Raw genomic sequence first — 17,737 nt, forward strand, 5'->3', positions numbered from 1 at the left:
TATAAGGTTTACGCATATGATTTTACTTTTCTAATTTCTTATCAGGAAGCTTATTAGGAAAATATTAATTTGGGATTGATAGGATAATGTCCAACGCACAATAACTTTTGTTTTGTAAACATGTTTTCGAAACTGCCTATGAGAGTGGGCGAGATGACTAGATCTAGATTTCACTCTCTCTCACAGGAAGCTCCGAAAATATGTTTACAAACAAAAGTTATTGCACGCTGGGCATAAGAACAAATGGTCTATAAAATAAAAAAAAACAATAATATTGCTCTTCTTAAAGATTTCAATGTATTTAGGAGCAGGGCAGAACCTCCTGCCCGAAAATTGCTTCAATATGAACAATAGGAAATTTGTTTCAATATGGACATATATTTCTTTAGTGTGTAGTGGCTATAAGGGAAGTGAAGACAACGGTTTCGAAAATGAAACTGCGCTCCAATCCATATTTTGATTTTACCAAAACATATTAAAGTTGGGCATGAAAAAATTGAATGAGATTTTAGGGGAAGTAAGGTTGTTCGGGATGATAAGGGACCTTATCCAGATCCTATTATATCTTAGATCGTTTTCTGAACATTTCGTTCCGAATTGCTTTTACCGTTTAGGAAATATTCTTCTAATAGATATCGTATAAGTCTACGCAAATGTTCAGAACCTTAGCGTTTACATCCGGCGGAAATTGAAGCATTTAAGGTAAAAATTCTTAATTTTACTACGCACACTTAAAAACCAATTATAGATCTTTCACATGAAATTTCTTCTTTCTAATTTACTCTCTTTCGTCGAGGTGTACAGCATGTGACTGAAAAATTACTTTCTTTCCGCCCACATTAGAATTTATTCTCTATGCTTAAGCAAAAGTTGAAGATCATTTTGCGTCATATACATCAAAATGAGAGAAAGACATTTTCATCCATTCTCCCGACCCCCACAATTGCACCCAGAAATAAAGACACGATAAAATAAACTTTGTGCAAAAATTGTTAAAAATACCCCACCATGAGGAAGACTAAATTGACAATATAATTGCAAGATTAATCTTGAGTATCTATCTTTCTCTATCAGCAGGATCTGTGGGTGAAAATATAGTGAAAAAAAGATTTCCCACCTAAACTTCATGCAATATCCACAAAGAATCAATTGAAGAATCAAAAATAGATGACATTTATGTTTATTTTTCATCTATTTTTGATCATGTGCGTCTTGAACAATTTTCCCATTTTCTCACTCTCTTTCTCACTCTCTCTCTTTTTGGGATCTTCGGGATCTTTGTCTCAAAAACAGTCTCTTTTTCAGGGTACAATAAATTAACTCTGTGGTTGGTCTCCATTCTTCTCTCTATTTCTCTAAATGCTTCACATCAAAAAGTGATGCACATAATACAAAATTATACTAGAAATTCATAAAATTTTAAGTTTTGCACCTAACAGTTGCATTCAAATTTTACATGATCACAGTTAAAATGAAAAATCATTGATATTTGTGAATGATTTTTGAATCAAATGTCAACACTAAGTAAGAGAAATCCGAAAAAGTTAAAATAACATTCTGGAAATGTTTATTTTACCCTGCAGTATTGATCCGTAATAGGTGTAAATATTATGATTTCTAGGTGTATTAGGGGTTAAGTTACCCCTTTTCATGTTAATTTTACCTTTGAAAAGGTGTAAAGTTAACATTTAAAAGTTTATATATTTTTTCACCTAAAAACCGTTAAAGTTATAAGGAAAAAAAAGTTAATCTCACCCCCGTTTTTTCTCAGTGAAGGATTTAATTATAATTAAATATTTTGAAATAGAAATCAAACTTTCTAACATATTGTCGGTTGCATCGACAGTTGTCGTATCTGCATTTCTTTTGTGTCAGAATTTTACGCAAGAGGTGACGTTCGTATCATAACTTGCACAAAGTGCAGATAACAATTGCAGATACGAAAACGATCGATGCAACCGACGATATATAGTCGTATATTAACTAAAGTTTTAGGCCGGAAAGTGTATTCAAAAGTGGCCATAAAGTGGGGAAATTCTTATTTTTAAGTAATTGAAAAATAGATTAAAGGAAAGGTACCTAAATATATTGACAAGTATGACTGGTAAATAAATATCAACAAATTTTGAACGATTTTAAGTACTTAATAGATTAAGTAACAGAGCACTCGCTTTATGATTCAAGCATCCTGGGTACGAATCCCCTTTAGGCCACCAGGAATTTTCTATCATTGAAGGCAGTCATTACGCATCTAATAACCTTCACTGTACTCAATGCCACTTGAACTGAAATTGATAACCCCATTCTTTATCTAAAGTACATTATACCAGCTTTATTATTAAAAATTTTGAGTTCTAAACTTATGAATCATACTAGATCTAAAAGGCTGAATACTACTGTATCTTAAAGTAAAAAACAAAATGCTTTGTTTAGCGATTAAACTTTATGCCTGACGATCAAAATCACGCAAAGATCACTCGTTAATTTGCTACGATCATTGTTAAAATCATGGAAAATTTTGCTTGCAGGCAATTTCTCTTCTTATTTTGAGTCAAAGTCTAACTGAGAGAACAAAAGTGTCCAAGGAGCGTGAAGGGCAAAGGAGTTTATATATCTGAGAAAAGAGTTTTCATGAAAATAAACCAGATCACAGAGATCATTAAAAACACTGTTGTGTGTGCAGGTCAACACACAACAGAACACACAACTCGCATAATCTTATAAATAGAATTTATTTCACAAAGGTGACTTTTGCAGAGAGAGAATCATTCTTTGTATATCGAACTTTGATATTACACTTTTCTCTTTTTTTTTTAACTCCTTTTACATAAGAACAAATCCTCTATCAATATATCATTTTAATCCACCCTTGCGATCATTCTTTGATCTTCTCTCAATTTGCTATTCGCCTCTCAATAACCCTCCTACCTCCCCCGAGTCAAAAAAAACCACGTGGGAATTACACCCAAAAATACATACACAATGTCATTTAAGTATATTTATCAAACATCTCCATTCACACGCACTTAATTCAACGCATACATACTTTCTCTATGCAATAAAAATTGAGGATCACTGGTCATCATGAAGTATCATCCTCATCATTGATTACATAAGCACACAATGTTTGATGATGATGGTGGGAAAATTCGTGCAAATGATGGTTTGTGTCTCTGTGCCAAATTATAATTTTGGCATGACCCAAATTTGGAATCAACCACATACAGCACCAAAACAATTTTATGCTATGTTGGGGGCATCATCAAAACAACAAAATTCTACACAAGAAAATATTTTGTGTGTTGGATGATGGACACAACAAAGAGCCGAAGACTTTTTTGTATATAAATACAAAGTTTATATGGAAAACATCACACAATATAAATCGCACCACATGAAACAATGGATATAAAAATTGGGAAATCACTCTCTGGGGGCACATTCAATCATTAGGCGCATCTTTCGCAAAAAAGATTAAAAAAAACACCAGAAAAGAATCACATCAAAACTTTGATTAATTGCAAGATCACTCAAAATCGTGCATTTTATTAAACAATTTACACCACACACGAGGATCAGTTGAAGCGAGAGAAATAAAACAATGATCAACTCGCACTTTTGAAAGTATAATGGCACAACTTCATTTTATAATATTAATTTTTTTTAGTGTTCCTTAATTTTCAAAATGTCTCAGTAAACCTTTTAGAATAGTCTGTACTATTTTATGAAAACTTTTCTTATTTTCTGATAATCGTAAATTTTTCAAAAAAAATTGAGCCCTTAGTTAAGTGTTTTCTTTAAAGTGGTACAGCAAAACTTATTTTTGAGCCGGTGCTAAATTAAAACCAAAGAAATATGCCACTTTTTTTTTACAAAAATTGAATAATAAATCGTAGCTTGGAGGAACAACTGCGTTATCTGTATTTCCAGCGTATCTTTGTTTCAAACGAATCACTAAAGAGAATCTTGAGATAGTCTAAATATTCTATCTTGAAAATATTTAGCCTGTAAAATTCAGCAGTAAAGATCTATCCCAAACTGTCATACACTGTGGGCTTAGGATCATCAATTAGTACTCATTTACATGAAATTCTTTCACCGGATCCTTCACTGCTAGATTTTGTATGCTTAATATTTTCGAGGATAAGCCTGAGAACCCAAACTATGCGTCTTTTGGGTCATTTATAGAAACAAAACATACACAGTTAGGATAGTTGCTGATCAAAGCGACCAAAAGACAAAAATGTCAGACACATAAACCAAATTTTAAAATTCGTTCTCGAACGTATTCCCGTTTTTCGTAACAAAAAATACAGATTTGCTCTACATTTAATTAATGTTTTTCTTTTTGGTTTTATTCAGGTATTCATGGATTTTATTGTAATATGTACGAAAAGACTTTTTAGTTTGTCTCTTAACGAAATAATAACATAACTCTGACTAATTCAACAGAATAGATAGAAGATGTAGTGTACGGTAGTTTTAGGCAGCAGAAGTCTCTTTAGAGGTTCATTTTCAAAAAGTTTATGACTTATTAGGGGAAGTGAGGGATGGTTCGCACGCTTTTTGGAAGTCAATATTCAAGATTTTTTTCTGGCTGAACGGTAAAATGGACAATCAATTGCGCTATACCACAAGAATCTCTGGTCTTTTGAGTTTCTATGCGTGCCTCATTCACTGCCGTAAAATCTGTTCTTTTTTCTGGACAGGAAAATGAAAAAAGTATGATGATTTGTGCGAACCTTGCCTGTGGAGGCAAGATTCGCACGATGGGTTATTAAGGTTCTTCATTGCATTTTTCCTGGAATAACTCTTGCTCACAATTAAAAATTATTTACCGATTATTAGATTCAAGTTCCACGAATCCACGGAAACCATTATTTCACTAAAAGAAGGTATCTAAAACAGTTTTCTTCTAATTTTTCTGAAGCACTGTTTTTCTTGCAAATTTATGTCGAAAAATCGACTGAAATGTGAAAATTTCAAATGTGACAACCCTAAAAATTTATCAGCTATCTTTTCTTCATCTTCCTTTTCCTTTGTTTTCCTCTTTGAGGTTATGTTGTGATTTTAAGCTGCTGGAGTTACCTGATGAGTTGGCGAACCATAACACTTTCAATGATTGAACCAATACGCAGTGTAGTATTTAGGATTTTTTCGCCACTCGGAAAATAATTTTCCTCCGATGCAAAAAATATTACGTAAATATCAACCCAGATTAACCTTTCATCTATTGATGTAAGTGATTATTTCTGAAAATCAATTTAACTGTGAGAAATCACACGAAATGTGAGTCATCAAAATTTCCCATTTTAGGCCATTTTTGCATTTGTGATTCTAGCACCTAGGAAAGAAGGGCTAGGTTGCCTATTTTTGCAGTGAAGATGAGGTTTATGATTATCTATCTAATGCCTAAGAAATGAGGAACTAGTACTTTTCAAACAAAGAGAAGACTCGGATTGTTCGAAGGCTCGCGCGTGCGAAGCATCCCTCACTTCCCCTATCAAACTAAACTAAGACCAGGGGTGACATGATAACTTATTTTCGATACTATCGACTGTCGTTTCTGAAAAATTTAAACGATAGCTGCCCTTCATTTTAACTAATATAGATGTTTATCGACAGTCTCATTCTTTTAAGAATGTCGTAATGAATGGCCCAACAATTCATAAAAAGTCGACATTCACTTAATCTAACAGATATAGATTTATCGATACTATCGATTCGATAGTGTCGAAAAGTTATCATTCCACCCCAGTTATTTTTTCTTGGATATTGACAATTTGAAAACTACCAAAAACATTTTGCATTTAATAATTTATTATCTCAAAATTATATATTTTATAAGGACATGCATGCGTGAGACTCGTCTGTCCTCTATTTTTACTAAAAATAGATCCTTTTAACATTTTTTTACGACAATAGTTCTAGAACCTTATTAAATAGGCCTTAGTAGCCCAAAAGAGTAGTTTTATGGTTCAGACGATCATGGTTCGACTCTTATATCAAACCAGACTGATCAAGTAGAGGCAAGCAGGGCCCCTTCTAAATGGAGCATTTGCACTAGGGCTTCTTCTCATATTTAAATGGAACTGGTACTGAACCTTATCATAATATAAATCAGCTCCACGGATCAATTACGAAGCTACATTACATTATTATTAGGTTTAGTTCTTCTTAAAAACAGGAGAAAAAGCTCTATTTCACAGGTGCCTCAATTTAAAGGTACTGTTAGTGCGAGTGACTTTGTTCCCTGCGGGTGACTTTGACACCCCTGTTTGTAAGCTTTTCTTTATTTCTAGAACTTAAACACGGTCTTTATCGATCAGACATGGTAGATCGGATCAGACCACGTCTGATCGGATTTACCGATCGGTTTTACCGATCCGACATGGTAGATCGGATCGGTAAGGCCATCCTTAAGTTTCAAAGTCATCCCTGTCATCCTCACTTACGGTTCTCCATTTCCCTTTATTTAACACATTTCATTCATTTTTATTGAGCATTGAAAGCTTTTGCTCTAGGTTATCACAATGGACTTGTTAATTTTTTTCATACGAAAAAAATAGTAGGTGAGATTGTTAAGAATCTCACCTAATACGATAGGTCACAAGACTTAGCACTTTTCACAGGTAAATGTGCGAAATTTTTTGTAAATTTTCAATGTATTTTTTAGGGAAATTTCTGCATGTTTTTACGATTTTAATTATTCTGAGCAAACTAAAAGGCTAAATATATTATCATTATTTTATTATCAATACACCCTCGAGAGTCATGATTCATCGTGCATCACTAGTTTTCCCATACAGCAATCCCTTGCATAGGAAGGTATATTCCAATAGAATCCCTCTAAATGAGTAATTTCTCCCTTGAAAGAACATCAGTTCGATCAAGATCAGTTGTGCCATTATATTGCAACAAGTACGAACTCTTCTTGTTATGTGTCTTTCATCTCAAGAAAAAAAAGTAATCATTTTACACATTTGGCGAGAAGCATTAATAGCAAATAAAATTGCATTAATCTCATGATTCTTCACCGTGATCTTTTGTGCAATAAAGAAGATCAGTGATCGCCAAGTAGCGATTTATTTTTTATTTTTTTTGTATTTTATGGGTAGAAGAAGCACAAGATTAAAATAATATTTAAAATTGAATTAATATATAAACAGCTCAATATGGATTAAGTGAAAAGCTACCTCATTGTCTAGACAAGACATGAAATCACTACTGTTGAGATGGAGATTTTGTGGAATTGGCTGTGACTGAAGATCACCACTTCCATCAACAGGTGCCGGTGGATGAAGTGTTGGGATCGTGACTGAAGGTAGTGGTGGCGGTGGTGGTGGGAACCATAGTTTGGGCTTTGGATGTCCATTTGATGGTTCAATAACGATATTGGCTTTTGAGGAAAATATTGCCGATTGCTGAGGTGGTTGCTGTATAAAGGAGGTTTTGGATGTGGATTGGGATAATTTAAAATTGGCTGGAATTCGATTTTGGGTGTCTGGTGCACCTGAAACCTGATTTGTATTCCTGCCCACACCACATTGATCCGGTGGTGGACGCTGAAAGAAATTCAGCGTGGTCTCCTTGCGTATCTCGTGGTCAGACAGTGTGGGAATGCTCGTTGCACCAGTTGCAAATGATGATGATGGTGGTTGCGACAGTAGATCCGTGTATGTGATTTTTTTCCCAACATTATTCTCACCACCACCACATGATATATGTGGAGGCACCACCACTGTCGTGGTCTGCTGAGACATTGATGATGATGACACAGTCACTGGAGGTGGTGGTTGTACCAGTGATTTATTCCATTCAGTCCCAAGATTTAACAGTGACGCTATATTTTGATCCAATTTATCATCCAACTTCTTTTCACTGCACTTCCCAACAACATTCGTCGTCGCAGTCGCCACACGATTCCCAGAATCCGTTCTTACACTTGTTGTCCCACCAATTCTCTGCGTCGTCGCCTCATTACCATGCAAATTTGGTGTGGACTGTGGTGTAGTCACACTGGCGACACTGGACGCTGCTGCTGCTGATGCTGCTGCTAATGTCCCAGCAGTTTTTTCACCTTTGCCAGAAGATGTACCACCACCAGAAGCACCCGTTGACTGGAATGCCGATGGCAATTGACCATTTATCGGGATGTGAATGCTGGAGATCTTTGTGAATGGTGGATAATTGATCACGACTTTATTGGGTTGTGGGATATTTTGTTTGATGAAGAAATTATCTGCACATGTTGGTTGAGCACCATTTGTCGTTGTTGTTGCTGTCGTTGGCACATTATTGCCCGAACTCTTCCTCAGGAGTAGATCATTGTTTCGTAGCACCTTTCGATTTGACGAACTGATATCACCACCAGACATATAATCATTCCACAATGGAGATGTTGCTGCTGTTACAGCTGCAGCAAATTGCTGATAAGTTGATTCAGACTTTGGTGGAGGAGGTGGTGGTGGACCCTTACCAAAAACTTCTCCTCCTCCTCCTCCTCCACCGATTCTTTTCCCAAAGACACAAGAACTTGAGGTACTCTTCATAAGACACCTCGCTGGACCCATAGATTTATCTGTCAACTCTGTCACTTTCACAGCTGGCATTTGACTAGTTATACAACTATTTGAGGAACTTTTGCACAAAATCACCGGTTGTCGCTGAAGTGTCGTAGCCGGTTGCCGGACATTTGTGGTCAACCATGGTAGATTCATCTTACTATTGATATAACTTTTTGATCCATACATCGGCATATTCCCATGCGATATTGGTACATTGGTATATGAAATACTCTTTGATATTGGATTAAATTGTTCCGTACTCTTTGCGGTTTCCTGCTTCACACCGAATTGTGGTTGACTCTCGTGACAAACTAATTTATACAAATCTTCCTTCGACAGATTCCGCAAATTTGCCTCCCTATCGAGGTGAGAGTGTGAGAAGTTCTTACGTAACTGAAAACTACCATTTTGTGGACCATTTGATAAATTATTCTCCTGTTTGGATTGATTCCCCGGAGGACCATTGCATCGTAGATCATCCCTAGATCCTGATATTATCTTATCATAATTCCAACCAATTTTATTTTTATTTGCACTTCTATTGTTGACATTTTCACTCCAAAAATCATTTAGAATTCTCTTCCCTGAATTCCCATTGGTTGGCGGTGTTTGGGGACCATTGTAGGGAATAAAGGATGTCGATGAAATACTCTTTTGGATACCCTTCTGAAACACTTGTGGTGGCTCATGAGCCTCTTTGGGTGTTGTTGTCTGATAAAATGATCCGGGAAATTGAGGCTTGAACACAGGTATTTGAGAACTAGAGGTACTACGGCTAATTTTATTAGATTGTGGCATACAACCTCCCGTTGAAAATGAATTGGCAAAACCAAAACCATCCTGCCTCTTCCCAAATGTCGACATACAATTTCCACCACTATTCATAATACTGTGATAGGAGTTTGATTTAGATAATTTGGCATTTTTCATTCCATCATCTCCTCCTGGATGGGATAAATTGTAAGCAAATGGGGTATAAATTGCATCTTGTTTGATACTCTGACTACTACCGTATCCACTACTACTTCCATAGATTGTTTTATTATCCAAATCACTATAGCTAGGCAAACTTTTCAGATAGTTATTCATATAGTCAATTTCTGCATTGTACATGTCACAATTTCTCAATGATGTTCCAGTTGATCCAGGTGGTGTTGTCAAATCAATTAAATCATCATCATCATCCAAATCCGTTGAATTGACAATTGTAATGGGTTCACTTGATGTTATTGGAACACCATCAATTATAACAACTTTGCTATTCTTTCTCACACTTCCACCACTTAAATTCCCTACATTACTACTAGTATTACCACAGTTTTGATTGCTGCTATCACAATATATTACTTGACTCATTGGCACTTGAGATGCTATTGGTGCCGAACATACGGCCACATTCTGATTGCCTGCAGCCGTTGACACCACATGTGACTCCATTGTAGGATACATCATCATATTCAATTGATTTTCACAATAATCCGCCAAATCGTACGTTGACATTCGATTGTCTGTCTGAAATGTTAAGATTTGGTCCAAATGTATTTCTGTCCACACCTACAACTGTTTTTTATTTTTAAATATCGTCACTTTATTCTTTTCTTTACTCAAAATAATTATAATAAAAAAAAACAATTTATCGCAACAACTTGCAACGGATAGAACATGTGGAAAATTTTTTGAAGATTTTTCTCAATCATTACATTTATTTTCTTATTCCTTGTTTCTTTCTTTTTTTTTTAATTCAACACAACACACAGCTTCGAAAAAAAAATTCGCGCTATTTTTGTCTTTTTTGTCACTCTTCCCTCACGCACGAAGGTGGCTGAGACAAGAGTGACTCGAATGAGATGGAAATAGCTTCAAAGTTTCGTTTTTTTTTTTCTTTGAGCAAAAAGAACCTTTATGCCTCTCTTATCTTCTCACTCAAAAATAGCCACTACTGTGAGAAACTTTTTTTTGGCATTGTCTTTACACAGGATGAAGAGACACAAGATCAGAAAAGAGTGTGTCTGTGTGAAAAAAATGTTTGAACTTCAAAAAGACAGCAATACTGATATTTTTTTACATAAGGAAAATCACGATAAAAAATAATGAAACACTGAATGGTAGGATAAATTCAGCACAAGAAACACGTAAAAATGAACGTCATAACTCTTATTTCGCAAAATGCGATTCAGTGATCGAGCCAACAAATATAAAACTTTGTAAAAATAAAAAAATAAATAAATAAAAAACACTTTATAAAGATTTGAAAAATCTTCAAAATGCAGAAATATTAGTGACGTTGGGTAAAGAAAAAAACAGAAAAAAATACCACAAAGAGAAACCTTTGTCAATTTTAACGGTGCGTCGGGTAAGTCCAGAGGCTTCTTTATAATAATCTTCCTGGTACTTCCGTCTTGTTTGCGAATCGTGATCTTCTTTATCACGTACTTTCTCAATTTTTGCTGTGGCTTCACGTCCTCCTGACCAGCTGCTGCCTCATCCTCCTCCACATTGTGTGCCTCACCATTAGTCACTGTTTCGTTCTCCTTATTCTTAGCCTCATCCACCTCCTTCTGTCGATTGTGATGGTGATGATGATGGTGATGATGATGCCTATGGTGATGGTGCTTCTTATCCCTTGAACTATGATACTTCTGCGACGACTGCTGCCCAGCAATACCGTTCACAACCAACGGAGACACTGAGGTTGATGTTGATCCACAGGATGAATTTGAAGATTTTCGATTGGATTGCTTCGGCACTTGAAGCGTACTGACGCCATCCATCGGCATCTGTACGCCCGCCAAATTGTTGGCATTGGCGCTGGCCGACGACGGCGCCGATGTTGGCAGTGACGGTGATCGAGTTTTAATCGTGGCTGTTGGTGTTGGCTGCCTCAGCTGAGGTGTCACAATCGCCACAGACTCATGGGATTCAACTGGCAACAGTCGTGGGGCATCTGGATTGAGACATGGTTGGGAGTGACAGCAAAAGAGAGCATTTCTCGGTGTACATTTCGTTGTACCTTCATCCCAACTGGTTGAATGCATAGTTTTCCACACTTTTCCAAAACACACTTTTCTTGTATATATTCACTGTTTTTTTTTCTTTTCCTTTTTCTTCAGAACAGATTGCACACACTCACTGTTTTTTTTTAAATATATTTATATTTTTACCTCAAAGTTTCTTTTTCTCCTTCAAAGAGTTCTCTAGCACATTTTCCTAAGTAGTTTCGCTCTTCATGAGAAAACTCTTGACTCTAAACACCACCCTAAATTTATTAACCAAAATGAATACGATGAAACCTAAAGACTCTGATATGAAAGACAAATTTATTGCATTCACATCATTATTATCATCATTCCACTTCATTTGCTCTTTTTTTTTTGAAAGCCCTAAAGACATCACACGAAAAGATTTTCTTCTCAAAAAAAAAAATTGAAGATCACTTGTTAGAAGAAAAACGCTGAAAATCCCTCCTCCACAACTTCTTCACCTCTCTCCCTCTTTTGCCCCCTCATTTCTTGTACCCACCAAAATCATCTCTCACTTACGGTTTATATCTAAATTTGTAGCACATTTACTTCAACACATAGAGATTGTGGTTGTTTTAAAAGCTAAAAATACAATATGATTGGGAAGCAAAAATATAACATACACATACACTGTGTATAAATTTTGTGAAAATACACAAGAAGGAAGATAAAAAAAGTTTTTTTCTTGTATAAAAAGAATCAAGGATTTTTCCATGTTCAACAAGTGAAAAACATTATGATCGTCAATCGATCTTTTTTGGCGGGAGGATCATCGAAAATCATGAAAAACAAGCATGATGATATGGGGTGGATTTTCTTGGCTGTACCTACCCAAGAATGAACCCTATTTTTTTTTTTTAATATTTGTCAAAAGGATATTTTACTATATAAAAAGATTAGCCAACAAAATCTTCTATTGACTCTCAATCCGATCTTCTAAATACGTTTTATCAATAACGTTAGGGCTCAAATAGACTCAGGCTGATTCTCAATAGACTGCAAAATTTGTCAGTAAGCCTGCTTTTAAATGAGGGTATTTCAAAAATGCACCCCACTGTGCTATGCACCGGCGAGTCTTGGAAAATCTCCCCTTGAGGTTTGTGTCTGAATAAAATCTCCCAGTTAGCTGTTATAATTCTCCCATTTGTGTCTCGACTAAAATAGAAAGTCTAACAGACTTTCTATTTTATTCCGAAACGTTTCGAACTTGCTTTGAGGTACGTGGTATTGACAATAATATAATAGAAGTCAAAGGGTTACCAAGTAAATATTAATGGTTGATGAAAAATAAATTAAAAAAAGATATTATATCAAACTCGTCTCACCGCAGGGTTTTATGATATGTTGTCAGGAATTTAAGGAAACATCGTCAGTTACTTTACAATCCGAAAAGGTTTTACTAATGAAGTTGTTTTGCAATAGCTAATGTTTAGTTTTCTTTTATATAATTCATGATAGATAGACTTTATGAAAACCTTCATCGTACTTTAGTACACCTTGTGTTCTCTTGATAGCAATATTTCGTTTTTTGGAGACTTTACTCAACAGATCTTCTCCTTATTTGTGTTGTGTAACTGTTATTAAAAATAGAGAAACAATCTATTAAAATGAAAATTAAATTCACTAAAAAAATTCATTGTAACACTAGGTATTTTTAAAGATATCCTTGAAAAATCTGCACGGACAGCACTTTATATTTATCAATAACAAAACAGCGGATTGAGCTTTCGAAGAGTTATTTTGTACGCCAGAAGGTAGGCAATTTCCACTGAGAAAGCTTGAGTGTGCTATTTTATGCGCCAGAAGGTAGGCAATTGTTACTGAGAGAAAGTTCAATGCAATATTTTGTGCGCCTGAGAGTAGGCAAAATGACACGGTAAGAAAGCTCAGTGAGATATTTTTATTTCGAAAGAACAGTTTCGAATCAAAAGTCTCCCCCCCCCCCCTATAAATGCCGCCTAAAGGATCAATCAGTCATTTGTCAATCAAGTACAGTTTGCGATAAATCTTTACTGCGAAATGTTTTCAGGCTAAATATTTTCAGGATCAGTCTGAGTCAATTTGGCCCCTTTAGAAACTATTTCCTTTCCATTAGAGAGGCTCAAGTACTCATATCGACCAGATTAATACCCCTTTCCACCACTTATACAAAACATTAAATATTATTTTAAATTAGGGTAAATTAAGCTAATTGAAAACCTGTTCCAAATGGAGACTTTTCGGTACTCCAAATGGAAACATAATTTTTGCATGATAAATACAGTATTAAATTTTTATTTATAATATTTTCTATACCACAGTTTCATTATTTAGTTTATTTTGCTCCAAATAAAGCGAAAATTAATTCATATTCACAATCCCTTTAAATAAAGTGTAAATCCCTTTTTGTGTAATATTTGAATATTGAATTGAACACAAAATTTTTAAAGCTTTAATAATTGATCATTTTTGGGTCATTTTATCAATGCACTGTTAAAAAACATTAGTTTTACCATGATTTCCATAGCTAATGTTCATTAATGTGTAATTTTTGTGTAATGTTGGGGCATTACTTATAGTCCTTATAGTCCGTCCATACTTATGGTCTCCTTGTACAAATATTAATTTTTTGTCATGAAATGGTTCCTAAGAACTACAAAATAAGGAATTCTTGTTGCATTATGAATGCTCAACATGATTTTGTGGTTCTTCGAAATCATTTTTTTTTTGACAATAATTTCGATAATTCGATGAGTATAGACAAGCCATAAGTAATGCCGTAGCCCTACTGCTTCATATTTATTGCACTTATGTAATTTTTAAACATTGTGCCTAAAATATGTGTTATTTTACACAAAACGTGTAATAATTTGTATACAACTGTGTATGTGGTCTCTGTTGCTATTTATTTCTTACAATTACACAGTTAACCATTACACAAAATTTATATTACACATTTTCTCGAAGTAATTTGTGTAAATTTGCAAAAATTGTGAGAGAAAAGAAACAAAAAAGGAATAAGCATTGTTACCTCTTTTACCATGTGAAATTACCGTCAACATTGCGTTAAAATATCTTCGTTTTCACACTGTGTTATTTTATATTTACACAAAAATATAATGAACCTAAAATTGTGTATTTTATTGAAATTATAAATTTTTATGCTTAAAAGAATTGAAACAGTCACATTGCTTAGTGGGAAGTGGGGCAGCTTTGAAATTGGGATTTTACACCTATTTTTAAACAAATTTGAGCCTTGTATAATTTAGCTAAATAAACCCTTTTTGAAGCTAAAATGCATAATGATATGGCTCAGTTCCATTTAAACATAGGAGAAAAATTACAATTTCAAAGCTGCCCCACATTCAAAGGTGGAGCACCACTTCCCCCTAATGTGACTTCTGACCAAAAATGTGTATTCCATTGTATTTTAAAGTGGTGGAAAGGGTTGTTTCTATACCTTCAAGATGAGACATCATGCAGAAATGATTTGTTTATTTAGCATCCCACAAAATAAAAATCTTTCAAGAGTCAAATTTAAAATCAATGACGCAGAATCCAAATGCAATAAAAATGTCTTTCAACACCATACACCAAAAATCTCTCATTGAATTTTATAAAAGAGAGCCCTCCCCTTCGTCTAAAAAGCTTTTATGTATGTAGTTTATTTTAAAACGGAAATTATTCACTGAACATATGAGTTATCGTTACAATTTTGCACACACATTTACAAGCATTTAACTTGCATTGAACATTTATGTATAACACAGTGAAAATTATGTGATTCATCAATTTAATTTTGTACAATTATTATTATTGAGAATATAACATGATGGATTCAACACTTTAAAGAAGATCATTCACAGATTTTTTTTCGGCACAGAAAATATTTTCCGCAGACTTGTTGTTTGCTATATCATTACTTCACATAGAGGAAATGCTCATTTAAAATGCGACTAAATTTTCATCAAGTTGTTTCATTGTGTTTTTCTCACAACTTTAAATTTATCAAACATTTCTAATAGATCACTTGAATATTTTTTTTAGATCACTCTCTCTCTTAAATGTTGCAACAATGTTGTACATTTTTTTGGATGGATTTAATCACAAGTACACCATTAAATAAAGATTAGAGATTGAAGCACAGTATTCTCGCTTTTTTTCCAAACTGTTTTGAATAACACTTTTTTTCATATAGAAAATCCATGTGATCATGGTTTGATCATCAGAAATGAAGATCATTATTTCAGTGTGGCATGATCCAACAAAAAAAGGATATTCACTAAATTTATTTAATATTTCTATAATGTTTTTTTTTACTTTCTTTATCACTTGCTTAATCCTAACCACAACATCCTTTGGTCTCTTTTTCTTTAATATTTATGGTATGATCATCATTAGCAAGTAATGAATTAGAAACAGTCCAACAATGTCGTGTTTTATGACATTAACAAGTGAAAACAGAACATGTGACAAATTATTCAAAACATTTGGTTAAATAGTTATAACAATTGCTGAAACTTTTTTCTTTAATTATTTTTTTTTATCAGAATATAATCGATGAAGAAAAAAACTCAACTTTGTGGTGTATATCGATCAGCTAGTCACAGAAGCCGAACAGTCACAGGCTTTCGAGCACAGATAGAAAATCTCTATAGCCAGACGATCTTACCGCGAGTAACTCACATGCCTCAAATCTCCTATCTCTATCTCACTCATCTCCTCTTTTCCATATGCAACAAAACAAACATACACTCATATTGGATGGATTGGCGCATGTCTTGATCCCCCGTCGATCTCTCCCAACCCGATCACCCCCTTAGTACACCAAAAAACCGAAAAATTCACATATCCCCATGATATACGACGTTCATGATCTTCCTCTCTTTCTCTCACACTGAAAATTCCCCATTCATTAATATTACCGGATGGCTGTCTCAGAGAACATATATAGTCTATATATATATGTATTTTCCCTACGATCACGCGCGATCACATAAACTTTTTGATATAGAGCAAAAGCTCTCATTTAATATACGCCATATAATGTTTCTCTCCCTATTTCTATCTCATTCACTCCCAGATAGACTAAATATATGTACATATATAAAAAAAAAGACTTTAATCAACTGCGTGCGCACTTGACTGGTGTTCCCTCAAAATGAAACACATGATCTCATTCACATATTGTTTTCATACATGCATCCGCACCCAGGATCAAGTGGGGTAATCTCTGGGAATCAAAGATAACTCTTATTGTGAGTCAACTTGGTGAACGGGAAGAATTACAAATTATATATATATATTGGTGGAATATTTAGAATACTCAGCTGAGTCAAAAATAGAAACGTTTGCTGGAAAACTGCTATAGTTTCCACAAAACACAATGTTTATCTTCGATTTTCTGATCGTGAAATGTGATATTTAAATTTATCACCAACAATTGGGCAGCCCACAGCCACTAAGTCAGTAACTTTATCAATTTTCAAAAAATAAACAAACAATTTTATTCCATAGAATATTTTTGAATATTATACTATGAAATTCTATATTTCAAAAGTATTTTGTTATTAGTTTTGAAAAAGTGAATTTACGGAATTAAAGTTTTTTTCCTTTCAAGAATTGTACACTTGTAGCCAGATTTAATGAAAAATTAATGAAAAAAAATCTTAAGATCGTAATCTTAATACTAAATTATTAACTAATAAATAAAAAAAATGATTAGTACTATATAATTGTAAAAAAAGGTAATTTGGAGTTGTTTTTGAGAGAAGCAGAATAAGTTTTTAAGTTGGTCTAATGATGAACGATGGCTTCGATAGCTTAACCCTTTAACGACGAGACAGTTTTCGCTGACCGAATATCAGCAATAAAAATTAAACCGATAAACAAAATCAGTAAATGGTCTTACATCTAGCCTTAGAAAATCCAACAGAGTCTGATTTGGTGTATTTTTTGGGTCTATGAACGGATAGGGGCAAAAATATCCGAAAAATTAAAATAATTTTTCTGACAATATCAATGAATGATAAATTTCGCTCTAATGAAAAATATTATGTTTGAGTATTGTAGTTTTTTTACCAAAACGGTTTTACTTAAAAAAAAATTCGAAGTATAAAAAATATTTAAAATAAATTTTTAATATGAGAATTTAAAAATTCGTCAGTTTTT

At 34.1% G+C, this 17,737-nt stretch overlaps 1 protein-coding gene across 5 annotated transcripts in view; it reads right to left on the reverse strand.

Annotated features, from left to right (window-relative positions):
• LOC129799544 (uncharacterized) overlaps positions 1-17,246 on the reverse strand; it is a 49,989-nt gene extending 32,743 nt beyond the window's left edge. The window contains exons 1-3 of one of the 5 annotated variants that reach the window (XM_055843515.1): positions 15,372-16,392; positions 10,895-11,823; positions 7,197-10,079 (exon numbers count right to left, since the gene is read on the reverse strand). In XM_055843515.1, the coding sequence (XP_055699490.1) occupies positions 7,197-10,079; positions 10,895-11,602 (3,591 nt within the window). In that variant the 5' untranslated portion in view covers positions 11,603-11,823; positions 15,372-16,392. Of the gene's footprint in view, positions 1-7,196; positions 10,080-10,894 lie in introns of all 5 variants that reach the window. The other 4 variants (XM_055843511.1, XM_055843513.1, XM_055843516.1 and 1 more) reach the window with 4 other exon arrangements.
• Positions 17,247-17,737: the final 491 nt, after the last annotated feature.

The sequence above is a fragment of the Phlebotomus papatasi genome, chromosome 1 (genome assembly GCF_024763615.1).
Source record: "Phlebotomus papatasi isolate M1 chromosome 1, Ppap_2.1, whole genome shotgun sequence".
Lineage (NCBI taxonomy): Eukaryota > Metazoa > Arthropoda > Insecta > Diptera > Psychodidae > Phlebotomus > Phlebotomus papatasi.